The sequence below is a fragment of the Aythya ferina genome, assembly GCF_964211825.1.
Source record: "Aythya ferina genome assembly, chromosome: 1".
NCBI lineage: Eukaryota > Metazoa > Chordata > Aves > Anseriformes > Anatidae > Aythya > Aythya ferina.
In genome coordinates, this window is record NC_140296.1 from 118,785,209 (window position 1) to 118,812,695 (window position 27,487).

Below are 27,487 nucleotides of genomic sequence, written 5' to 3' on the forward strand. Positions count from 1 at the left end.
TGAACTCTTCGCTCAGCACTGATGTATGCTCCGCAGTGGGGGGAAATGCCGCTAGCCCCAGCTGATAGGTAGAGAAACCGAGGCATGTTGTCTAACCCCTGGTGAATAGCACGGCTTGGGAGCAGAGTCCAGATCGTGTGCCCCCTGCCAAGTACGCCAGAATAGGTGACTTAGAGGTGAAAGGCTGCAGCTGTGAGGCCGCCTTGTTTAGCAGCGATTAACATTCCTGAAAAGCCTGCCCAGGCTTAGGTCAGGTAGTGGTGATTTGCTGCATGTGAAAGTCTTTATGCAAGGCTTTATTTACATGCCAGCTTTAGCCAGCTCAGGTGCCTCTAACTCTGAATTTTAATTTGTATTATTCCTCTTCTGATTTAAATGAGCAAAATTCCTAAATGTTTTACAGGAATAACAGAGGGATATGTCATTTCTTGTGGAAGAGGTGAACAGCCTGGTGCTGTAAAACCTCACTATGGCACTGAACAGATCTTTTTAAGAAGAAGAAAACTGAGCTCAACTTTCTGATTCAATTCCTTCCTGCACTGGCACAATAGAGCAGCGGCTGCTACTGCATCACCCAAGCTTCCCTGCCTGCAGTGGTTTTGCATTCCTGTCTCCAGTCAGGAGGTACCTCCCCTTCTAACGCAGCAAAGCTAAATTTAGCCCCTGCAGAGTGCACGTTTCCTATATTTAGTGTTCTGAAAGTCAGACTTCAGCAAGTAACTGGCTAACTATGAGGTGCTCTGCAGTCCAGGAGACAGAAATAGAAACACAGCTAAGTGCCTCCTTGGGTTTCCCCCCCCGGCCAGGCAGCAGTGACAATGGAGGGGCCTGTGCAGGGCTGGATTTTTTTTTTTTCTTTAAATATATTATCAGGGTAGTTATCATGGGATTCCTGAACGTGAGCAGACAGAGCTGCAGAGCCGAGTGGCTGGGAGGAGGCTGAGCGTTGTGATGGAGGCGGGCTGCTCATGCTCTCACAGCCCTGGCAGCCTGGGGGGCGCACAGGGGCGGTGGCTTTGGGTGCCTGGTGCAGCTTCCCCAGGTGCCCAGCCCTCTGTGGGGGTCATTAAGGCTGCCTTTTACTCCTCTGCTGTGCAGTTTTATGTATCTGTATATCATATCTGCAGAAATGGGTGTGTGTGTATAGAAAGAAAGGGCCTGATTCTCATTTACCCAAAGCTTGGCTGGTATCAACTTGGCAAGATTTGCAAGGCCGTGTAACATCGTTTGCTAAGCCAAATGATGCATTTGGGGACGCTCTCCTTTGGGTCCTGCATCAGTGCAGGTGATGCAGACTGCAGGTTTCCAGGGGTGGAAATGTGTCGTGTCTCTCGCTCACTTGGCTCCCAGCGACGTGGCTGAGCAGGGTGGGCACGGTGGCACCCTGACTGCAGCCATGCTCTCCCTGTGCGGCTCCGCACCCGTCCTCGAGCACAGCGTGCACCGCTAGAGGGCTCACACACTGTGCCTCACGGTGTCTACGAGCAAATTGGAATTCAAATGGTGAGGGGTGCTGGCTCTGAACACCTCTTGTGCTACCAGGGGGGTTAACAGAGTCAGGATAAGCAGGTATCCAGTGATCGCTTCAGACTGCCTCTTTGTACTGCAGCCCATATGATTTAATTCCTTTGGGAATCTGAAAGCATCTTTTGGACAAACATCAGATCAATTTGGTCAAACAAAATCACTGTTGTCCTTCTTTCATTCAAGTCTGCAGAGTCTGCACCTTGGACAAGATTGGATTAAAGTTTGATCAAAAAGCCTGCTGCATTATGGAGACAAGTCCCCATCAGGGTATTTGAAGAGCCCTGTGGGAACTTGTTTTCAGAAGCAATGTAAATGCTGTAGAAAGAGAAGTATAGAGGGCTATAGAGGGCTAGAAAATTCCTGAGGTGATCCCTTGCTGTTATAGCCATCAGGTCACACAGTGGTAAAACTTTCCTAAATTGATCCTGTTCTTTTCTGAAAGTAGCCACAGCTTTTTGCCCCCCTGTACTTCTCCTGGAAGTCTCTCCCAGAACAGCAGAGGAAGAATCATTTTCTAATCTCTAGCCTAATGTTCCTGTGGCTCATTTATTCCCATTTGTTCCTGCACCATTTGTTCTTCATTAGCTCTTCTTCCTCCCTGATGTATCGCGTCTATAAATATACCTGGAATAATCATGGTTTGTGCCAGCCTTCACTTGGCTGGGCTAAACAAGCAAAGCTATTCAAATTGCAGATCCTAAAATAGGCCATCAAGCCCCAGGATGTCAGCCACGAGGTACAAGTACTTCCTTTTTCACCTTCTCTTACCCCTTTGACCGTTATAGAGCATTGGACAATGGGGTTACTACAGCACGGGGAAAACTGGCCACTAGGTCTTATTTTGAAGTGTGGGCTGGTCCTTGGAAAGGGGAAAATGTTTCTAGCCTGGTAGCAATATCCCAGACTGGAGTGAGCACTGCATTCCTTTTGCCTGTCTGCTGGCTGAGTTTCCCTGCATGTAATGAGTTGCTGTTGATGGCTTTTGACCACTTCTTTGAGCTGGACCCAAGGAGCTGGCAGGGTCTGAAAGCTGACTCTGTGCAGCAGTGGAGAAGAGGGAAGCATCTCTGAAGAGCAAGGCTGGGTCCAGGCAGCAAAGCAGACTTGTGGCTGAGAACAAACTGATAAGCAATCAGTAAAGGCTGTCTGTGGAGTCACGAAACCTGAACCATCCTGGGGCAGGACTGGTTTGCTGCACACTGCTGCCATGAATGGCAGGCACAGAGATTACCCTGTGCTGCTCCAGTTCCGATTTCCCTCGTCTGTCACCCGTAAAGTGCACCCTAACTTAGGTGTTCATTCGTATACACAGTTATTAAACATATCTGCAAAAGTGTTATCTATCCTAACAGCCTCTGGCCCCATGTTCAGGGCAATGTTTTGATCTAAAAAGAGGGGGGGAGGGGGTGTGGGGAGAAGAGAGGGCATTGTTCTAGGTGGAGGCCCAAAGCTGCTAGAAAGGAATGGAAATGGAAGGGGTTTCCATGCTGAAGGTAACTAGGGAAGATGAAGTACTTAAATGAAGTGAAAGCTTCACTGCACTTAGAGTTAATGCTGAATTTCACTGGTCTGGGAAAAAATGCTGAAATATTGGTGCTCAGGTTTGTGTTACTAATTCCTTATGTGCTACTAAATGACCCAGCTCACTTTGTCATGGGAACAGGACAGCAATGATCCAGCTGCTGTCCTGAGGACTCCGGGAAAAGACTCAGTACAAAAAAAGCCAGCTCTGATGTGTGATCAGACAGCGTGTGAATGATCCAATGTTATCTCCCCGGCAGAGCCAAGACCCAAAGGAAAAGGAGGCCTTGTTTGCTAAGCAGTGCTCGTCCCAATAAAGCCATACTTAAAAAAGGCGATGTAGGAAAGGTGCAGCATAACTGCTTTGACAGCAGCAGGGTGTGCCCCTCTGGGCAGTGACATGGCTTGGCCTTTGCCTGGACTTCCAACCTGCGATGTTTCTCGGTATCGTGTGGTACCAAAGCTGTGGTGAAAACCAGCTCTGCCCAGCTCAGTAGGCAAATTCCCAGTGACTCCAAGGCCAGGATTTCCTCTCGGCATGCTGTTTGGTAGTGCCGTTCTCCTCACAGCTGTAGCCAAGAGATACAAAACGGTGATTTTTCCCGTTCCTAGTTCACCTGCTAACTAGCTGCTGAGTACCAGTTTCCCGTTTTCTGTCTCTCAGGTACTTATTTTGTTGCCAGAATGTCTCCCTCCCTGGCAGGCAGCGTGAGAGAGGATGGCACCCCTCCCTCCTTCCCCAGATGGTCACTGCTGTCTCCTCCTCACCCACCAACTGCCGAACGTGAAAAGATTCATGACACCAGTGTTGACATAGCGAGAGGCTGAGAAATTCCCTGGCTTGTAGCGCTGTCCTCAGCCCGACCTTCCTCTTCATCTATATTTTCGGTTGCCGCTCGGGGTGCAGGGGGAGGCCGTGAGTCACGCCGGGGCCGATGACTCAGATTTCCAGTCAGGGCCCGAGGTGTGCCGCGGGTGGCTGCAGGCTGTGCCCGAGCTCTCTGCCCGGAAGCTCAGCAGAGGAGAGGACTCTCTCTGTCGGGGGTATGTGCATGGGTTTTCCTCACAGTGATTTCTAGCCCCCAGTTCTCTCTATTTCACTGTTTCCTCCCTTGCCAGTAGCTTTTCTCTCCCCCACGATCCACTTCTGCTTTGCGGTTCCAGAGTGAATCTGCCTGTTTTCCATACGTGCTAACATTTTCTTTTAACATCCCCTATTATTTTGCTGTTCAGACAGAGCACACTAGTATTTACTGTCTGTATGCATTGCAGCTCTGTCATGGCTTGGCCAGCCTGTGCCAGTGTGCTTTGGGTCGTGCTAAGAAAAACTGCATCCTTTTGAGCACGCAGTTGTTAAAGCATACATGCTGCAGTGTGTCATCCCTCACAGCTGGTATCACTGGGGGGAAAACGGGCTGGTTTCCAGCCATGTGTTTGAGGTTCTTAAAATACCCATCCAGGCCCCATGTGAAGTTTGCGTATCATGCACAGTGGCTGGCTGAAGCTGCTGCTAGGCCCAAGAACTACTCGCCTCCTCCAGTTTGAGGCTCACCTTCACATCAGAGTACAGCATCTAGAGGTGGCGTGCATGGGATCGTGGGGAGGAACGGCAGCTGAGAGGCTGTCCACAGCTGAGGGAAGGCTGCTCCGAAAGGAGGTGGAGACAGTCTTGAGATGGCTGGTGAGAAGTTGCAGGAAGAGTTCTGCTTGAAGTTTAAGTCCGTGGTGATGTTGGAAGGGCATCTTAATGAGACAGGTATATAAGAGGTGTGTGATGGGGAAACTGGAACAGAGGAAAGTATTGGAAGGTAACAAGTGATTGAAGTAACCCTTCTTACTTCCTCTGAACTGAGGAATATCATAACATTCAAAGGCACCTGAGAAAAACAAACTGTTTGTATCATGTACTGCATGGCTGAGGTGTTGGCAGTGCTTCGTTGTCACTCTGTGGCTTTTAGTTGAGGTTACCCAGAAACAATAGGGGGTAAAAAGTGTTTCACCATGACTGAGTTCACCATGGAAGAGTTTGTAGAAAAAAAAAAAAAGTGTCATGGAGAAAAACAGAAAAACAAATTATGTTTTCCCCAGTCTTTTCAGTTTCTCCTTTACTTGTAGACTGTTTAACTAAAGCACACAAAGGGAAGTGATGCAAACAGATTACAGTCTAATTCCATCGTGTTCTTTCTCTGATTTCTTTCCTTTTCCCCAAATTGAAATAAAAAGAGAGAGGAAAGGGAAAAGTAATTCAGTTTGGGGCTCTTCATCAAAAAAAAAAAAAAAAAAAGTTAAATTTTAAATATTATTACAAATATTTTCATATTTTATTTTTTTTAAGATAGCCAGCGGTTGTTTGTTGGAGAAGCAAACAAGAACAATGTGAATCGAAGCTTTCGGCCAGTCTGTTCTCGACAGAATGAAGCAATGGCTCCTCATCTCTGCATCCAGCTTTGCTACAGTAGATTTAAGGATGCATTATACATAAGAAGGGCATAACTACTATGCCATTTACCAAAATGCAGCACATCTCGCATTTTGTGTGATAGGTTAAAAAACTTGTATGTCATCTGAGCCAGCTCACAATGGATAATAATTAAGGAGTTGTTAACAGATTACCATGGAAGTGAAGTTGTTCTGCGCCCTTTTCTCATCTTGAGGTCTAAAAATATATATCAGATCAGGAAGCATGCATATGTAAATATAAATATACACATGCATATAGATATAAAGTTCTCAGATCAAAGTGTCCCTACTGGAAAAAAAAAGATTTGCTGCAATAAAGTAGCTTCTAAAAAAGTCTGGATGGTGGCAGTGTTTCTGGAGCCAAGCCCCCTGGAAGCTGCCAGCTGTGTTGTGTGTCTTTTGGCACCTCTGTAACATACGTAAATAGCTGGAGACCTTTCTGCAGCCAGGAACAAGTGAGATGAGAAAAGGCTCTGTTTCTAAATTTGAAAAGAAAGCTGTAAACAACAGGCATGCTGATTTTAAGTGTGCTAGGGGACTTCAGGAGTCTGCCCTTTGATCCTCTCTGCAGACAAGGTCAGCCTCCTCTCTGTTTTTCTGTAAACACAGACAGTGCGTGGTCTGGGATGGCTCTTTCATGAAGACATAATCCCAAACTGGGAGGAGAAAGCTTATCCCAGAGTGATCAGAAGCCCCAGACTCATACCTAAGCTTTGTTAAGGCATCGCTTACAAATTGTTCAAAGTGGCTATTTTAAAAATACATGCTCCCGCTATGTAATTCCTCTGCTTAATTGTGCCTCTGGAAAGGTCAGGCAAGATTGTTTTTAGGAGAAATCAGAGCAATAAATAAAGACCTCAGGCTATGCGTCTCCCTGCTGGGCTATGTAAATGGAAGCTCACTAAATGGAAGCTCACTACGATGTAAGTGATAAGGGTTCTTATGCTACCGCTGTCCGGGACCACCATGTTTTTGGTATCTGTCCAGGTGGATTTGTAACAGATATTAGAAGTCTTTGCTGTTCCCTAATCTTATTTAAATGCCAGCCATATTTTCACCCTCCATGAACTCTGCACAATCCCCACAGGGGGACACAGGTTCTGTTGATGGTAGCTTTAACCACCGCTGGTCCAGTCAAGGGAGAGCATAATAGTTTACTGAGATACACAGAGCCATATGCTGAGGAATCTTATCCCAGATCTCTGTTATTTAGAGTCCATGTGTCATTTTAAAATGATAAGGTTTATTGCTAACTTAAAATTCTGCCACATTATTTTGCAGAGGTGTTTATAGAATTTCACATATCTGCAGAGAAACATAGTCCAGCAAGATAAGTGTGAATTATTCTGGCCACAGCATTGTGTCAACAGCATTTTAGTTCCTTTCAAAAAAAAAGGTACACGAAGAGCACAACTGAAGGCAGTGGCTACCTAGGAGGTATTGTGAGTCAGTGAAAACTACAGCTGGGTAGGCAGCTGCACATGGTACATTTCACACCTCATCTGCTCAGAGCCACTAGAATAACTTCACTTATTCCTTCCTGCAGGCAAGGTTGTGAACTCTAGAGAAAACATAAACTAATTCCTAATCCTCCAAATTGCTCAAGGTGCTTCAGGTTACTGAGTCTTGCTGTCAGCATTTTGCATGCACCTCTAGTACACTGAAGTGACCCTTCAAAGTTTTTGGCAGTTTAGAGGGACTCTGGCTGCAGGCACTTCTTGTTATCTTTGCTTTGCTAATATATTTCACGTACTATTCTTTTGAGAATTCTTTAGAGAGCTATTCTTTGTTATTTCATCAATTTTCTACTTCTGCTTCTATCTTTGCCAAGATGCTTTTGCAGATGATCAATGTTTATGTCTTTCTTTCATTTTGGGTGTAGACTTGATGCAGCAGAGAATGAGTGAGTTCTATGGGCCACAAAAATGTTCTTGGTGGCACTTTGTGTTCTGTGGTTTGTGACGGTGCTTCTTCCTCCATCTGCCCGGTTACGTTTACCCAACTGCTTTTTTTTTCATCTTTTCTATAGCATTCTTGGAAATGTCATGACACTGTTCATTGATTGTACCTGTCACCACAAGAAACTCAACTTTATTAATTGTATGTAATAATGTCTAATAACATCCGCAGCATCCTCTGGACACCACAAATGAGATCGGCTTCTTTGTTTCACAAGGGAGCACTGTTCTTTCTGTTTTATAGACAGAGAATAGGGCCTTGAGGAGACTATCAGGGAAACCATGGCAAAATGGGGTTTGTTTTCTGAAGTCTTTTCTGTTATCCTAGTCAGAGGACAATCCTTCCTTGTTGGCATTTCTCTGGTGCCATGCATTACAACTTGGTTAATTACCAAGTAGTGTTGTTCCTCCATGCGAGAATATTTTGTTCCCGAATCTTCATAACTTCAGGACACAAGAAATAACTGTACAGATGAAAGAGCTGTTACTTTAGAACAGCCATTGAAATGCACATAAACACCCTGCTGAAATTGCTCTGGCTATTTGCATATCATTTACATCAGTAAGAGGCCTTGGTAAAAGTTTTTAGTATGAAATCTCAGCTCATGCTTGTAGCGAATGCTGATACCAGTTGGAATAGGTTAGAGCACTGCCAGAATTCTGTTCAGCTGAGTTACACAGTGGTAGTGGAAGTGGCTGAGGGGAAAATTGCCTTAGGAACAGCTAATGGAAGACGCTTCTTTTCACCTGTTGCATAATGATTTGCATCCATTCTGTCCCCTCAAATTCCCACTTCTAATGGTGTCCTAAGGTACTCTGTGCTAGGCATTTGGATGGCTTCAATTACATTCCTGGTGAAGAGTTTCAGTAGTAGCATAGCTGCTGCCCTGTTTGTTTTTTCATTATCAGAATGGGGAAGTTATTCTATATCAAAATGGGGATGGTGGGGAGGCAAAGCTGTTCTCTGAGTGTGGGGCTAGACTAAAATCTCATTGTGATGTGAAGGAAACATATCTGAAGTGCGGAAAAAGAGATTTCTGCCATCTCTGTGACACTGCTCTTTAAGGTGGATGCTTTCTTTTTGCTCTAACATAATGAGTTGCTAAGTGACTGACATCAAAATACAGAGGCATATCAAAATGATATATACAGCTGCATTTCAGACATTTAGTGCAACTGCAGAGAAAACTATATGCAATGATGCTTTACCAGCAGAAGTGGATGTATACATATAAAGGTTGATCAGATCTTGAGTGGGTAAATATTTGCTCGGTGTGTTGACCTGCGTGGAAGTATACCAGTTAACTATAGCTGATGATTTGGCTAGAGGTTTTTTAATTTTTAACATAAAATGCTCAGTTAAGTATAGATTTGGTAGCTGATGTTTATTCCATGTTAGTATTTATTTCTAAAGCAATTTAATTTCTGAGGTCTAGTAGTATAACAGAGCATTTTGTTATCAGAAGACATCTAAAAATCACCTTACTAGTGTTACTGTAGCAGCACAGCTCTATAGTTTTCAATCCATGTCATAGATACAGGGTGGAAATTTAAAAATGTCACATTTACTAATAGTATATATATATATTTTAACAAACTTTCAGACCTTTTCCCAACTTTTCCAACTTTTTTTTCAAACAGATGATGATTTGCTGAACAAGTACTGCAAACTGAAAATAGACCTCAGCTCCCAAGGAGTAGAGTGGCAAACAAAAGCATTGCTATTTTGCCATGAACTTCATGTAAGACCAGGAAAAAAACTCTCTGTCACTCTGCTGTGGCTTTCCACTGACGAAATGGAGGGTAATTGCACTGCCTTGTCACCGAGAGGCTTGAGCAAATGTATCTGGTTGGTGATGATGAAGGACAACAAAAATGAAGCCATGTAAGTAAATAGTGAATGTTGTCAACATAGGTTATTTATATGTTTTCTTTTTTTAGTGTACATGCCTCCTGCTGTGTCTGTTGTAACAATTTATTGTGGGAGCTGGTCCTTTACTTTCCAATATACCAACCATGCTTTTAAGCTCTCAGAGTCAGGGTCTAGTTCCCAGTTAAAAACATATTGCCGTCTGTCTCTAGATTTATGTGTCAAGATTTTGTCAGTGGGGGACTGTTGGAGTGACCTCTGTGAAAAAAGGCTGGGGTGCCTCATGCTGTTGGCATGCTGTCAGCAGTTAGAGTCAGCTGACCCCAAAACAACTCATGTAGGATGCGGCTGGGCCCATCAGCAAAAATGGTGGCACCTCTTTGAAAACATTTTTAAGAAAGGGCAAAATGCTGCACAACAGTGAGGAATGAGGGAAGAAAGTGTGAGAAACAGCCCTGCAAGCACAAAGGTCAGAGCAGGAGGGAGAAGTGTTCCAGGCACCAGAGCAGAAATTCCCTTGCAGCCTGTGGAAGAAACCATAGTGGAGTAGGTGGATATTTCTTGAAGGAACTGTGATCCTGGAGCAGTTTGTGAACGACTGTGGCCTGTGGGATACACCCCCATGGGAGCGGGGGCAAGGTGTGAGGAAGGATATTTTATCCCCCAAGTCTTTTTGAGGACAGGGAGTGAGAGAGCAGCCAGGTGGTGGATGTCTGGCAGCCAGCCCAGGTCAACTCATCCCACCGTCATTGGATTTCAGTTTCCAAGCACATCACTGTGGCTTTTCTCTAGCTCCTTGACCTCTACCTGTCAGGCAAGGAAGGTTGGCTCACTGAACAGCTGTGGCTTTCGGGCTCTTCTTTTCATTGTGTCTCTGCTCCTCGCAGCTGACAGTGTGGAAGGGGAAGTGCATCAGGTTACGTGGCCATGGCCATGCAGCTGTGCAGCACCCACATTCCTGCCATCATTGTATCCACTCCTGGCAATAACATGCCCCTCTGAGGTTCATTGGGCCAGGCAGCTTGTAGACCTCAGCACTGCAGTGAAGGGCAAGAGATTTCCATTTGGAAGCTTTTCTTCATGATCCTACAAGATCACATTTTGAGACAAGATGTTGCAATCTAAAACTGTAGTCTGCAGTGAGGCCATGTTCTCATTCTTCCACTCCAAAACTGCTATCAGCATCTCGAATTGAAGATAAACCCAGTTCAGAAACTGGGAGTCAACCAGGTTTGTGGGGTTAAAGAGGGATATAAATTTAGGGGCTAATGAGTGAGAAAGGGAGTTGATTCTTATGTGTTTGTCTGGTAGTGAATACCAGACATGGCTGTCTAAGTGAATACTCTCTTCTGATTGACCAAAAGTAATGAAATAATGGGCTTCACTCATCCTTGTGGCTATACAGCTTTATTCTTCTTTCAGACTGATAGATGGTCTGTTACACAGAATGAAAAGGACATACTTTCAGTTCATTTTCTGAACACACAAGTTGGCTTGGCAACCAGCGCACCCTGAGGAAGGACAATATAATGGCTTTCTTGCATAAGGACAGTACACCCATGTAAACACATCTTTTTTCTGTGTTCTCAAATTTGCAGCTGTTGTTATACTGGTAGTGCCAAAGTTTTTTTTTTCAGTGGTTTGGAAGTTATTCTTTTCTTACTGGGCTCCTGGCTTTCTGGAGAGATGCACGCTTCTGAGCAATCTAGATGGCTTCCCTTGAAAGTTGCATTGGAGAGTTACTCACTCAAAAGACTGCTCTTCCCAGCTCTCTGTGTTTTTCAAAGTGTTAAAAAGATTTGTGATAGAGAAGTGCAAGGAAATGGAGTGTGAGGGGAAGTAGACTCTTGTCCTACAGAGTCAGGCTCTCTGCATGATACAATCTCTGCTACAACAAAGGACTAGCAGGATCCTGCTACAGACCTCTTCCCACTTGCAGTCTGAGCATTTTATTACATGTACAATCTTGGCTTTTTCAGTGGAGTGGTTGCTGATGCTGAGGTCCCATCTAAGTTCAGGTAAAGCCCATGGAGCAATTCTGTGGAGTCCCAAAACTTTGGAATGGGCATCCTACATTTTAGTAAGTCAAAAAAGGAAAACCGGGGTCACACCCAAAGAGTCTCTCTGGGTAGGCTGAACATGAGAAACGGCAATATGGCAGAATGGTGTAGAGGTTCACAGAAACAAGCATTTTGAGAAGAGAGGACAGGGGATACCACCTAGCTCAGAGGAGAAGGTAGTGGGAGGATAATTTGAAGGATGGAGGGCAAAGCTTTACCTGGTAAAGAATGCTGAAGAAGAATATTCTTGTGCAATTTTATTTTGATGATTGGCATGAAGGTATTGAGACAAGCTCAACAGTTAATCTTCACCTACCAACCAGCCACTGATGCTGTGATGCATTACAGTGGCCGTCTAGGGTTTAGAGAAAAAACTAGGGTTTAGTGATTTATTGAGAGCAAAACATCACAGACCTGTGCAAAGATAGAAGGGGAACAAAGAGACCGATGAATTTACAACTTCACATTCCCAGCAGCCTCATTGCAGAACCTGCCTTATTTAAGTGAAGGGTATCACATTTTTACACACAATTAGATCCCTAAGGATGCACAGAGGTGCCTCATGGCGTTCTCAGAAGTGTCTATGCATCCTACTTAAGGGCAGTAAGTAAAGTAACTTTCATTTCCCTACTTGCACTTTAGATGATTAATTTTTTTTAAAAAGCTAATGCTAGGAGGCCACATATGTCACAGCTAATGTTTATTTTATTATTAACATGTACCTGTGGCCATGAATATTGTTAAGTGTTTTCACCATATTATTCAGAGCCTTCATACAGCAGGATTATTTTAAAATGGGCTGTATGTTTTAAAGGAATTTATAAAGATTATTTTCTCCTCACTTCCCAGTTCTCATATAAAATGAATAAACAATAAAGGGCATTCTGACGGTGACACATAAGTTGTTAATTGGTCTGAATCCGGAATTATTCCTCTCATGGCACCTACTGTGATTTCCTATCTAAAGAATTCTTGTTCTCTTCCTGAGAGATTTGTTGTCCTAGTGGTTGCTTAACCATGCTTCTTATTGTAAATATTGGGTTGGACTGGGCATGGAAATGAAACCTCACAGTTAACAGAGTTGAGCAATCAACAAACCAAGCATGTATGTTGCAGAATGCTCAGGTTGAGATACATAGCAAATACAACAAACTGTTAAACAGACAGCCATTTTTCTTCTCTCATTGCTACTTCCTTTGCTTTTCCCATCTCCCTCCTTTTCCTCCGTTATATTTCCTCTTCTTTCTCTTTGCCTTCTTCCTCCCAACTCTTTTATACTTTGTCATATATAGGCCCGCTTGACCCCACGTAGGGAACTACATTTCTAGACCTTGATTCAACACAGGACTTAGACACAAAACTAGGCTAGCTAGGTCAAGGTGGTAGGTCTTAACCTCCCATTAGACATATCCTGTAGGGGAAGGAAATATAGGGAATACTGGCTACATTGACACTAGAGGAAGAATCATCCCTTTTTGTAGGCAACCATCAGAAGTGCAGGGTGTTTTCTGTGTATAAGCACAGAATCAAATGCATGTTGTTACCACGGGCAATGAAGAAATCTGGCAAAAATCTCTGCTGAAATAAGGGGATCGAAGAGTTAAGGACTATTGCTGTAGCAATTGCAGATATTAGTGTGAGTTTAATGAAGAGAAAAATATATGCCTTAGGGTGTTGGAAAACTACTCTTTAATTATTCATCTGTAGGCTAGTTTGCTTGTCAGACAAGAAAATCCATCTGTCTGAGTTTTCAAGCCACAGTCCAATTTTTTCAGCAAATATAAAGCAAAATACAGTATCACCATGCTTGTTTAAAGGCTGTTCTTGCATTCCACGTGTTCTGTTCTGAGGTGATGATTTGAGAGGTTTCTCATTCTCCTGCCTCCAGCCAAGGTTTCTCATATTGCCAGTTTGGATCAGACTTGGATGTGTGTGTATTTAAGTTCTAGTTTTGCTGTGAGGTAAGTTGAAATGCTTATTGCTGGCACTCTGGCAGTAGTGAGGTGCAATTAGTCTTATTAACACAAGACTATAACTCCTATTGGCCAGAAGAAAAATAACTGTGATGATGTCCCTTAAGTTTGCTAGTTAGTTTGGGGTGTTTTCCTGTGATTTATATGGTTCCCCAGTGCAAAACCATTTCAAATCAAGCCATGCAGCCTCCACAAAGTCTCTGGAGTGGATTACTCATATCACAGTAATAGCTAAGGTCATAAGAGCCTAACAGGGAACAAAATAAATGAAAAAGACAGAATAGGTTTATGAAGAGCTGTGGTGGCAGGTAAGTGGTCTGCAGCACTTGATCACTAATAGCTATGTACAGCTGTATCTCAGAAAGCAGCATAGAAACTGCTGCTGCATGAAAATGCCAGGCTCACAAGCGGGATTTTGTTTTTCCTGTTGGATGCGTTTGGTTGTTATTTTGAACTGTGTGCTACCCTGTGGAATTAGCTCTCTCATCTGATCTTAAAAAGAGTATTTAGACTTTAGAATTGCAAGGAGAAACAAAGGAAAATTTCCAGGAAACCAAGCAGGCCACTTACTTTCCTTAGGGGACATAGGGCAGTAGGGTCTGCAGGCAACTCTGGTTCATCAGCCTTCCTGCAGAGGGGAGACGAACCTCTGCAGCGCTTTCTTGTACTGGAGCTGTGCCTGGCAGCATTTCATTGTCCTCCATCCACAGAGTTGGTTCCCAGAGAATTGGCTTGAAAAACAGTGCTGCTTGAGGTATCCTTAATGTCCACCAAATTGCTCTCTGGCCCTCAGTGGTGAAGAAGAGTGGGAATTTGTGGTTGAAGTGTGAGTCAGGCTCCAGTGCAAGCCTGGGAGGAGGCAAATGAGCCTGAGAACAGGGAACAGGGTTTGTATTATAATTAATGCTTTTGAATAGCGCTGGGTAAGAGTTGCTTTTTTTTTCTGTAAAATCACTGTGGGTGATGGCTTGAAAATGCAAATGTTCTCTTGCTAGCTGGCAAAAAGATGCAAGGCCAGCTGCTTTCCAGATAGGGCACAGCAGTACCTGCCTGTGTTACTGCTGCTTCAGCTCTTGGAGGAGAAACATGGGAAAAGCAGGGGAAGGCAGAAATCTGAGTGAAGGCAAAGAATGAGAGGCACACGGTCCTGTATGGAGGCCGTGGGCTTCCCCCTTCCTGCCACAGTGATGGAGCTCTGAGCAGCTGCCTCTCCAGAGGAGCACAGAATTGGCACAGTCCCTTCTGCTCGAGGTGGAGGTACACACAAACAGATGAGGGGCAAGAAAACAGCAACAACCTAAGAACATGAGTTTGCTGAGGGACTGAGAAACTTAGGATATGAAAACAGCGCTCCTGTGCTTATTCCATCGAAATCATTGAAGTTATCTTTTTGCTCCATGTTTCTGATGCAAAGCAGTGAAACCAACAAAGTCGGAGTGTAGTCTTGCAGCTGAAGATCGGTCTGAATGGGTGATGCTGGTGGTAAGGCACAGGCTGTGGGAACATTTAGAGCTTGCTTCTGCCCTGGCTGCAGATTTATACTTGGAAAGGCCTTTACTTTTGCTCTTTAATTTTGTGCTGTGGTACATTTTTCCTGACTGCTGTTTATGTAGCCTCAGAGTACTATAAAAGTAATATCCTAGAAGCAGCAATTCACAGCAGTGTTTGTGGTTGACCTGCATCTTGCAACACATTGTCAAGGCCCTGTTATCAGCTGCTCCCGTGTGCATTTCCCACTAACATTGCAATATGTGATTCTCCAAAATTCATACTTAGAGAAGATATGTTTTGCCATGCTTCCAGCTTTCCATGAGCTGAGGTTTTCGTAGCTGATTGAGAGTCTTACACAAAGTATGTATTTTCCCCATTTCGTTTTTTTTGGCACTGACATATTTGAGGTAAGTTGAGTATTAAAGCATCAAGTAAATGACATAGTAGCTTTTCATTTCAATTTCATTATATAGGGAAGCACAGTCGTGAAACTGAACCGGCTGCCTACACTTTGTATATTGGCCAAGATAGGAAAAGTCGGGAGATTATCAAGAGGTCCTCAATATGATTGAGGGGACAGGTAATCTTCAGGTGAAAATACTCACCTTCCCCTGGGCCTGATACAACTGGACTTTACTGGTGATATTTGCTAGGTGGTAAAGCTAGGGTTTGACTCGCTTCTTCAGCAGGTTTTGGCTGAGTGGAGATGGGATGTGAAGGAGCCATTCTGCTAAGACAAGGGAACCTGGTGCTGTTGTATTTTGCCGACCTGTGGGATGCATTCTGAGTCCTGTGTGTGTTATAATTTTAACAAACAGTATAAATATTCACAGATTCTGCTTCCTTTTAACTCTCCAAATGGACTCTTTCATGAGACAGAGAGATGAATACTGTGTGCTTCACATGCAATCAGCAGGGTTTAACTGTGCTTTGACCTTGTGATGACTGAGCCTGTCAGAATCAGAGGTTTGTGGACAGCAGTGATATGAGCTTCATCTAAACAGAGAGCTGCAAAGCCATGACTGTGTCACAAAATGCAGGACTAAACTTTGCACTGACCAGTGTTGGTTTCATTTGCAGGCAAACGTGTGCTTGAGTTTGCAAAGCCAGCATTTGGGGAATGAAAGGAATATTATCTTGGCTTTTAGAGGCCTCAGTTCCACCTGCAGTTAATGAAGGCAATAAACGGTGAATGAAAAAGTACCACACTTAGTGAGTCTCTTCTCAAGACAGAAATAATGGCTTCTGAATTGATTAGACGTGTTACGTGTGTATTCTCAGTGGCCTTATTCTAATTGCCTCTCAGTGAGATTTACTGCAGTTTCAGTATGTAAATAAACAGACAAGTGTGGCTGTACACCGTTCATCGGGTTGGTCAGACTTCCCCTTAAGCTAGATGAGAAGCACAGATGAGCAGGAAAGGTTTTGCTTGGGCAAATACACACTAGCCTTCTTAGCTTTCTGGACGGCATCCGTACAATATTGACTTCTGCCCTCTGAGAGGAACTGGATTTAAATCATCAGCTGATTTCTGTAGCCAGAGAACATCGCATCAGATTATACTGCTTTGGACCACTGTGAATGAAGCTGGGCCTGATTTAGATTGGACATGTGGACGTGAAACGTTATCAGTCATATCACAACCACAATGAGTCACTCAGTGCCCCAGACAGATTCATCCAGTTCTCTCCTCATCATTACAAGTGTTTTCCCTTAGTTAATTTTATTTCGTGTACTAGTAATAACTGTTACTAATTTCTGTGAAATTGATTTTTCATATAATCTTTGTTTTTTTCTTCATTTCTACTATAACTAGCTGCCTTTTTATCATTATAAAATGATCAAGCGGGCTGACTCTTTTACTGTAAACTAGAAGATATAACTAGAAGGTTTTGCTCAATGACAGGACAAGGGGGAATGGTGTTAAACTAAAAGAGGAGAGATTTAGATTAGAGGTTAGGAGGAAATTCTTCCCTCAGATGGCAGTGAGGCCCTGGCACAGGTTGCCCATAGAAGCTGTGGATGCCCCATCCCTGGAGGTGCTCAAGGCCAGGGTGGATGGGGCTTTGGGCAGCCTGGGCTGGTGGGAGGTGTCCCTGCACATGGCAGGGGGGTTGGAACTGGATGGGCTTTGAGGTCCCTTCCAACCCAAACCATTCTGTGATAAGGTATATGATATGAAACAAAGGGGAAAAAATGAGTGTACGGGTGTCACAAACATTTTGACCCAAGGGTACTTTTGCTAACAGCAGTTTCCAACTCAGTTCTTAACCTGAAAATCATTCACAGATTTGTTATGAGTAGAGAACAAACTGGGTGATTATTCCCTTGTGTGTACACACACACCTACACACTTTTATAATTTATTTCTTCTTCCTTTTTTTAACCTGTAATAATGAGAGAAAAGCCCAAATGAGAGTTACAGCTTGGCAGAAATTTAGTTTGTTGAAAGGATTCTGTGTTGTTACGGTGTAAAAGCGGCTATTTGCTCCTAGGTCAGAAATGGATGTATAAACCATCATCTTTTACCCAATTACTTCCCTAATTTTCTTGCTTGGTGAAATGATGTCTCTGATTGTCATAGACTAGTTAGATTTACTTCCAATGTGCTGGAAGAATATAATAGGATGCATGGGCAAGTGACAAAGTTTGATGTCTAACTAAACCATTAGCTATTTTTAATGACTGCCTTGGCCTATAATGGTACCTGAGGCAAAATTAATTGCTTTTCTCCAAGCTTCCCCTGGGAGAGACCCTGTTGGTCAGGTAATTTGGAAGTGTGTATGGTTTTGAGAGGCTGTGTGGCTATAACACAACTTCTCTGGCAGTGGTTTTCCTAGTGTGATTAGAATGAAGCCCACCCTCTTCAGCAAGCCTTACATGAAGGTGTTTTCACAAACTAGATTGCAGGTTTGGCTCCCAAAATGTGGGAGTGTCAAAATATGGAATGTGGGAGTTAAATGTGTAAAAAGAAGAAATAAGAAACTACCAGACAGCTCTGTGTTCTCTTGTCTTCATTATCAACATCTAACAAAGCCAGATAGCTTTCTTGGCCACCCAAGAAGGGAAGAAGAGAGGCTCTCAGTGCCAGGTTACTACTAAACTACTGCTATCTGGGAGATACCTGCAGATGAAAAGTCTTTACAAATATCTGCTTTGTTGATTAGTTCTTGAGCTGAAGTCAAAATCTTGCAAGGTTCAGAAAAGAAAGTAACAGCAAAAGTAGCTCATCATTTCTGTATTCTAAGGATCTTGGTTTTTTTTCCATTCTGTGTTCATTTTATTCTGAAGAAGAATATTTCTAGTGGCGTTGTGTGGAGTGCGTGCACCTGCATGCCAACACATGTTGTTGAAAAGGCTGCCTTGACATTGGCACTGGTAAAGCTCCCCTATCTTTAAAACCTAAACCTGCAGTTCAACTCTTCCATATATTGCCTCATTTAAGAAAGTCGTCTGAAACTGCTACCTTGTAAGGTGTCAGCTTTGTTTACTAAAGTTACTTTGATTTGAAATAAGTAGGTAAACTGCTCTGTGAGTGATTAGATTAAGAAGAGGATACATGATAAGAAGACAAATATCCTTTCTGTCGTTAGCTGCATGATCTGCTCTGGCTGTCTGATAACTGAATCAAATAGCAGTAATGTCATTGCTGACCAGCCTGCTGGTCTGTGAGGTCAGGTTCAGCTGTGAGCAAGGTTTTTCCATGCAATACTGATGAAATCAGGGAAATGGTTTTCATCTATATGGTAGGTTTCTCTTAAATTAATATAACCTTGCTTATTTGTTTTATTAAGGCCTGTGGACATTACAGAGAAGGGTTTTATTCTTTCTCAAAGCATAATGGGCTGAAAATATGTAATGAGGTAAGGCAGTTGAGCTTATATGAGTTTACATTGAGTTTACGTATTATGTTCTGTGCACTTTGAAGTGTTATTCTTGCAATCTTTCGAGAAACAAACATCGTCGATGTTATATGTTACATTTTGGAAATAAATCATACTTGCAAGTGAATCCAATGGCACCATGTGCAGTACATGAGCTGATATGCTGGGTGTTCCTAAACAGACTGTGGTCTCCCCTTGCAGATGCATGAGGAATTAGTCATAGATTATTTTAGGCATCAGTAAATAAATGAAAGATGAGTATTAAAAGGTAAGGTTCTGTGATGGAGAGCTTGTAGTGCTAGCATGTGAACAAATGTAAAAAGGTAGCAGCTCTGGTATAGTTTAAACCCATGGGTCTCTTAGGTTCTGAAGAATGAAAACTCTTCCTTTCCAGGGCTTTGCAACTGGTGCCACGTGGGCTTGTAATATAAATTTAAATTCAGGAGTTGTAGCCAACCTTCAGGTCACCCGTGCACTGCCTTCTCCAAAATCCTGGGCTTTCTGTAAGCTAAAATAGAGTTAGCATCAATTAGACTGCTTCTTGTATCATTTATCTTTGGAAGTGCTAGAGAGACCATCTACTGAAACAGCTGCAAGATGCCATGTCACAGCTCCTCTAAGAGATCCCTTAAATCCAAAACCTGCCCTTCCCTTTTTGCTACTCCTTTCTGGGATATAATCTACTAGATCAATCAGATCTCATCTCTCAAGAGAAACCGGAGCACATAGCAAATTGATGCATAGCAACAAAGATTTGGGATATATAACGTAAGAGGTTACATTAGCTTTCACTTTAATTTACATTTGTAATAATTTCTTAATGTTTGTCCAATAAAAAAAAGGAAGAAAAAAATTCTCATTTGGTTGGCCAAAAGGTTGTTATCTTTCATGAAATATTGGATAATCTTTTAATGAGAACTAAGACACTGCTGTGTTTGAGGACGTGAGAAGACTTCTGTGCTGGTTAGCCACAGGGGCTGTCCGAATGCTGAAGAGGAAGGTGTGAGCCTCCTGTTGTGAGTGAACTCGCTCTGCATCAGAAGAAGAGGGGAGTTTTCGTGGGCTTCAGCCTGTGGCATGAAAGACCAGCAGCATCCCTGCTGTCTGGCTGCGGTCCGTGCAGCTACCCACAGGTGAGGTCTCACCTGGAAGAGCTGCCAGCCCCTGGTGCACAGGATAACAGGGCATCTGTCTGGGGAATGTGTATCCAAACAAGCACTGTTCCTGCTGTTTGCGTGAATGCAGAAGCAAGTGCAGCTCTACGCTCTGCTCACAGCTCCTGTACGTCTCCTTTTTGTGTGTGAACCAATGCACCATTATGCTTGAAAGACTTAGATTTGAGGGGCGGGTGCTACTTGGGGGATCAGCTGTTTGCTTGCTGGAGTTACCATCAGACTTTCCCAGGTGCCTTGTTCTTTCTGAGAAGTGGACAACATGCTGTGCTACCGAGTTAGAGGGCAACATGTGAGAAACACCTTCAGGGCTGTGCTAGGAGAAACGGAGATGGTGTTCGCTGCATGGTGCCTTTGCAGTCTTTTAAAAATGAGCCTGGTATACAAGGAGGAAATGTGTCCTAGGAGGCTGTTCTGTAGGGCAGGGAGAGCAAGATCCCTGTCACAGCTGTGGCACTAACTCAGTGTGAGACTGGATAAATCCTTTCCCCTTGCTTTCAGGAGCTGTAGAATGAGCCACAGAACGATATTTGCCCCTGTTATCGTGGCTTGTTAATGACTGGGAATGCTTTGAGGTCTGTAGGGGAATGGCACCAGATTTATTGAATACAATGTGCTGCAGAAAATGCCAGGAGTGTTTAAAGGGGTAGATGAAAAAGGGCTGATTATAGATCTCTTTGAAGTCTGTGTTGAAGTTTTCACAGGTTTCTTTGGGCTTTTAATCAGATAATCAGTGTGGTGGAAGAGAGAAAAACCTTGAGCAAGGTCATGATCTACTTGTTTTTATTCAAGGAAGCAAGCTGGTGAACTTGTGATACAATTGTCCTTTATGCTGGTCCTCAGGAAAAGGGAAGGTAAGGGAAACGTTCCTGAGATCCCATCAGTGTTCAGACAGGTTGGGAATGGACCACGGAAACCCTCTGCATCAGTGCTCCCTGATTTTTTCTGTCCACAGATGACGATCTAGTGACGAACACACACATAAAAATGGAAAGAACACTCCCGGTGTCAGGCCCCGCTCACCAAATCCTCTCGCACATGGACCCACCAGTTCCTCAGGGTCACATTGCCGGGATTATTGCAAGGGTCAGTGCCCGGGTGAGCAATGTGACACCTTGGGCCGTTTATGTAACCACCTCATCGTGTAACAGGTGAGCAGGGAGTCCGCGTACAGTGTAAACAAATCCCTTTGCCATTTTTCCCTGCATTGTCAGGCTAATTCTGATGAAGAAGACATGCAAAGCTGAAGCCAGGGATCAAGGCTTGGAGCCTGATCAGAGCTTCAGCAGGAAGTGCTGCAGTGAGGGCGCTTTCCGGCGAGTTTCAAATGAAGGCTAAAATATGCCCCCCACCTCCCCTCTCTCATTTGTTTGTTTGCTCCTGCACGGCCTCAGCTGCGTGCTGGAGATACTTGTGCTCCGAGGAGAGGGGACGGTTGATGCCACAGCACGTGGCTTGGCGCCAGGAGCTGTGGTCTGTGTGCAAATCGTTATTTGGTCCCTGATCATGTTACGGTGTCTCGGTTTCTCATCTGTGAGTGATGCATTATAGAGGAGCCTGGGGTCATTTGGTGCTTCCTGAAGGAGGAGCTGCTTGTCTTCGTTGTCTCCTCCACAAACTTCTTAAGCAGTGACTGCAGATGGTGGAAGGGTGCCCATGGCTACACTTACTCCTTTATGACCGTGCACAGCAGCTGATAATCAACAGCTTTTCTCCCCCAGTGAATTCATGTTAAAGAGCTCCTACATCTATTTCGAATGGTCAAAAAAGGAGAGCCAATAATCAGCTCCTATTAACTGTTCAAGACCATCATTTTACTCACCTGGGACACACCACAGATGCTAACATGACTTTTATATCTTATGCAGCTTCCTCTCTGCTTAAGTGCATCATACGGTTATACCTAGAAAACCCAACCCAGTCTTTATAAAAGACATTGCTCTGCGTTTACTAGAGTTGTGCTATACTTACCATCAGTAAGACTATTTAGTAGTTATTTGCACTTTCTTGAGGGGAATACGGAGAAGCTTTACTTGATGTCTGATGAGTATTTTTCAGCCAAGTTTCATAATTTGCCTGACTTTTTACTTGGGCTTTCCCTGGCAAGCACACGGTTAGAGGCAGTGATGTACACATTGTATTGTGCATAATAAATATAATATTAGCATTTTGATCAGGTTAAATGGAGAGAATAGAGAAATAATACGTTAGGTTAAGTTGATCTCAGAAGGCAAATAACTCTTATATTAGATATATTTGTCTCATTTCCTAGCTGGCAGCTGTGTTGTCTTATATGTGCACAGCACTTCACCGCTCTGCTGGGCTGTTTCCCCTTGTGCATGTAGTATTTATCATTGATGTGTCCATTAAATCAGCATCCCTTAGTGGAGCTTCATGTTGCTTGGGCTTTCCCTGTACAGTGAGTATCTCATGTCTTGTTTGTCTGGGTGATATTTTTACACTAGGGGAAGGTAAAGAGCAGAAGGAGCAACTGTGCTCTAATGCTGAGTCGTAGTGAGCAGGAGGGGTTGCTCTGTGTGTGGCTATGATTGTGTCCTCACGCTGCCTCCCTAAGTCAAGCAAGAAGTCATCTTACCCTCAGTATATGTATACACCCAAATCATAGCAACACCTTTAAATTAACACAGCTTCATATTATGTCCCCACACAGACAGCAGTCTAAAGCCTACTGAGTTCCTGGGGAGTCAGTTTGTCAGCTGAGATCATCTTCATTTTCTAGGCTAGAGGCAGGAGAAGGAGAGTATCAGAAGCAAGCAGACGTGTAGGAAGGGTGTTTCCCAGCTAGTCGCAAGCAGGCAGTACTCCTGGAGGCCACAAGGATGGACTGTTAGTTGCCTTTGAGGAGGGAGAGAGAGACATAAGTCCTTAGGATCTGTTCAGGAGATCTGCAGGGGGATCACCTTTATGCAATGCCTACTGGAAATGTCTGTGGAAGTACAGAACTGTCAGAAATACTCCAACTGTACTTGGTAATCAGATATAAATATAGAGAATTGCAGAAGTTTTCTCTTGTCCAGGCCTGTTTGAAACAACCCAAGTATTGGCCTTCAGCACTCAAGGTATCCAAGCTGTCTGCAGAAACTGTCTGTGTTTTACTGCTAAGCAACTAAAGTTTTCCTTTTTGCTTCCTTTAGCCTATGCTAAACCGTCTTTACTGGAAACAGTGGTGAGAGAGTGGAAACAATTCAACAGGATTTGCAAAGCAGGGAGTGATACTGTACTAAACCAGACTCACTGTAAACCCCCTAAGCTCCATGGAAAGCCTTAGTTGTGGCTCGAGACCTCAGTTTTGGCGTTGAAAAACATGCCTGTAATAGCTCAAAAATGAGGCAATTTCTGCTGTAGCAAGGATTTTCCGTAGAGAATTCCCGTCAGGTCTGCCACTGTCTGATGTGTTTGGCCTGCTGGATGAAGACTGCCCAGATCACCACTCTGCGCCGTGCTTTAATTTGCTCACTTCTGGACCCTGTCCAGCATCCCTGACGTCCCTCCATTGATTGCAGCTTGCACTGGATTAAGCCCAGCAGTCGTCTAAGCGTATCCATTTCATGGTTGTTTGTGGGCTGTGTTTTGGAGTTTATAAGGGTGCTGACTGTTATAAATATCTTTATAGGTTGGCCTTATGAAAATGCAGTGCCTTTACTCTGTACTCATGCCTTTATTATTATCATTATCAAGTTACCGCTTTTAAACACTCAGTTGTTTAAAAGTAGAAAAACCTTCCATTACAAAAACATAGCAACCTCCCCCATAGAAGAATATGATTTAATGTCAAGTCATTAGCTGTGGAACTTTTTGGCTTGGTTTGTTAGCATTTACCCTAAGTAAGCAGCCGATGCCAGTTCCAGCAGGTAGGTATTATTTCAAACTGCTCCATACTCAAAGTTTCTCTAAACTCTGGAGCCAGTAAGAGGCTCCGCTATCTAGAACAGCGACTGTTCCCATGTGTCACTAGCTATCTATGGAGACAAGTTTTGAGAACATGGAGCTAAAAAGGGTTCGCATTTTCTTGGCTACTGTATCAAGCAGCTTTATGTCAACGTCTTCAAGTTACATCTAGCCTTGACCTTCAGCGTCTGGCCTGGGACTTTCCAGAGTGAGATTTTTAAATGAGCAGTACCAGGACCTTGGGGCCCAGAGTCTGATCTGTTTTGTATGGGCTACCACAGGAGGTGCAGGTACAATTGCACTGTTTTTCAAGAGCCAGTTCCACCAAGAAGCCCAAGTGCCCAGTCAGGTGCTTCAGCACCTCCTTTCAAGCCTCAGCCAGCAGCTATTCCAGTCGGAGGTGCCTGACTTCTACGTGTGTATGAAGCTTCCCTGAAAGTCCTGACTGATTTATGCCACTGAGCGCAAACCCAGCTGTTCCAGTTGGCTCCAGCCTTAAAACCCAACAGGACTCTCAGGCATTTTTCCCCTGCAGGACCCTATTCAGTACATGCTCCCAGACTACAGTGGTCTGGTTCAGGCTGTGCACAAGAGAGCACTGATGCAGCTTACTTAGGATATAGGAAATCCAGCTTGAGGTCTCTCCTCTGCCTTATTTAAAGTAAGAATTACCTTTGGATTTTACACTTGCTGGGAACGGTTAGCTGCCCCATCTTCTGGCCTGCATGGTTTGTTTTGCTGAAGCCATTCTACCCTGCATGAAAAATTTAGTATTTGCTAGAGAAGACTGTTATAGCTGAAAACGTGAGGTGATCAAGTTACCAACAACATCTCACCTTTGGGGGCTTGCTGAGTGGTAACACTGCATATGCTGTTATGAGCTTTCTTGAGTTATTTTCTTCTGGGATGAGCCGAGGCAGTAGGCAGCACAGTCCTAGGTCTGGGAGTAGGTAAGAGGTGGCTCATCTTGCCCAGTATCTGCAAACAGAGCAGCTGTGGCTGAGCGATAATGATGGCTGATGTGATACAGGAGAAAGATTCCCCTTAAATCCCTCAGATCTTATTCTTCTCTTACGAGGTGTGTTTGCATGGTCTTACTTTTCCCCCTTCCCCTTTTGATTCCATACTCTTGCCACTTCCTAAAGCACTTTATTCCCTTCATTTAGGTATGGTCTGGCACTGAGCAGAGTTCCCAAGGGCTCTGCCTGGCTTCCAGGATTCCTGGGCTGGTTATGCTTTTCAGTTGCACTACCTTGTTTTGTACTCTGCCACTTTTTGAAAAAATCCTTGGGGAAGAAAAAAGGCATCAGGCATCCCCTGATGGGGGAGTCTTGCTTTTCCTCTTCTGAATAAAAGCAATATGCACTTGGCTGTTTGAAGCCTCCATGTGCCAACCTCAGCAACTCTTACTTCCCAGAGGGAGAGGTGCTAGGTAAGATGGAATAGAAGAGCAAAGGGAAATAACGATGCTTTATTACTATTTTTGGAGGGAGACTGAAATCCATCTTTATACCATGAAGAATCACCTCTGTAAAATGAAGTACGTGAAATTACTTGGTAACAATGGAGCAACACAGTTAGATCTCAGTGTGCACACTTCCTAAATGCAAAGTCTCTGTCTTATATGCTAGTATAAAATCGGTAGGTTGGTCAAGGGAGATATTCCTAGCAGCTCCTTAGCATGTTGTCTATAAAGCATTTTAATCCAAGACTCTCTTTGGCCTCTTAAGAACCTTTTATCTCCTTGCTACAGTAGAACTGTGTGGTGGGGTCAGGGAAAGGTGTCCTTTGTACCCTGTGTCTTGCTTGCAGCACTTTAACAGTCAATATCCACAGCCCTGGTAGCTTAAAGGCAGCAGAGTAGCCCCACAGCTCTGTCCTGAAAGAAAAGAGAGAGCTGGCACAGCTGAGAAAAGTGATGCCTGCCTAGAGCACTGGTGCACCTTATCTCCTCAGCAGAGTGATTCCTAAAGGCTGCAGGTGGCCCAGCCCAATTTACAGCCAGCTCATTGACAACATCTGCATGCGGAGAGAGATGAGATGCAACGAGACACAGGGCATGTTTCACGTACCTAAACTATGTATGAAACAGAGCAGTCTTAGTATTAACCAAGCTGTCCTGTAACTGGGCAAGCCATGTTAGCTGAAGGATTAATTAGTCTGGACACAGTGACTGTATTGCTTTGAAAATGTGTGATAGCATCTCTGGATGGGGCCTTTTAGGAGCACCGACCTGCACAAAGCTCACAGCGTGATCTCTCGCCTTGTTCTGCGCTGTGGCATGGGAACATACTTAAGCAGCCTGCTTGGCTCACATGAAAAGTGTCTGACAAAGCAGGGCAACCAGACTGGAGCCTCTCAAGTCCCTGGCCAGCACTTCAGCTGCTGGGCGCTCTTTCCATGGAGACTGTTCACAAGGGGACTGTTCACAGTGGTCTGTGAGAGGGTTTTTCAAGGGACTAAACACATCTCGGTACTGCTCTGAATGCTTATTCCCCAGGACTCCCTGTCTGTATGGAGGTTTCTTTCCTACATTCATTCCTTCCCTCTTTCTTTTTTCTGTGAAACAGTTGCTGGCATAACTGAAATCTTTTGGTCTTGCACAAGCTTTCAAGACACAAACTGAAAGTCAAATGACTTGGTGGAGCACAGTCCTTTAAACAGAATAATGGATTTGTTCCCAAAATTGAAGGTCTTGGCATGGATCAGTGAAAGGTCTTTGCCCAAGCAAAGACTGGAAGATAATGTAGGTGTTTCTGGACTGGACTTTTAACCTGAAACCCCCCTAAGAAACTGGTAGTTCTGACTACTTTTTTCTGGAATTACCCTCAATTTTATCATCATACAAGCACTCTTTGGTTTTTAAGATTGCAGACAGTTGACTGCTTTACTAGCAAAGCCTCATAACGAGTATTGCTTCTTAACTTGTTTTTAATTGAAATGTTCACACTTCGTCATGTAATGTGTAATATTTAAATGTGTAATATGTAAATAAAACACTAGCACAACGTTAGTTGTGCACTGAGCAGAGTACCACCTAGCAACACCAAAGCAAATGTGAAGCATAATAGCTGGGATACAGAAATGTGTCTAATTATGACAGGATGGGTCACAGTGCACCAGTTTACCTTCCTCCTCTGGAAGAGCATCACCTACTCTTTGTATCAGGAAAAAGTAGATCTCAGCAGAAAGGAAGCCCCAGTAGCAGAAATATTTTTTCTGTTTTCTGACAGATACCTCTGAAGCACCAGCCATTTTGGATAGTTTTTAATTAACTCAGCAGGAGAAGCACACTAAGATACTTAATGCCAAGCTCTGGAAAACTGAAATGATACTGCTCTGACAGGAAGGCTGATTTCAAAATGCTCTGGTGTGTCAGCACCACACGACGATCTGCTCTTTGTTGTGGCTGAGACCCTTGGGGACAAAGGGAGGCAAAGGAGACAAAGGAAAATCAGAACCAGGATGGGAACTGAGGTGTGTCTTCCCTGGCACATCCTTCTTGCTCAGGGTGTTTGGCTCTAAAAGCAGTTAAATCATGATTTTCTTTAGTTCTGCTCATCCCACACCACATCATTACGCTCTCTGTTTATTTGGCATGGTCCTCAAGCAACAGACTGACTCAATTTTTTAATAGAGCAGGCGGAAGAATAATATATATT

At 43.8% G+C, this 27,487-nt stretch overlaps 1 protein-coding gene across 1 annotated transcript in view; it reads left to right on the forward strand.

The window, feature by feature from the left end:
• LOC311438611 (uncharacterized protein) overlaps positions 1–27,487 on the forward strand; it is a 255,304-nt gene that overhangs the window by 105,883 nt on the left and 121,934 nt on the right. Inside the window, exon 7 of the mRNA XM_084523184.1 lies at positions 9,108–9,351. Within this exon, the coding sequence (XP_084379310.1) occupies positions 9,108–9,351 (244 nt within the window). The remainder of the gene's footprint in view (positions 1–9,107; positions 9,352–27,487) is intronic.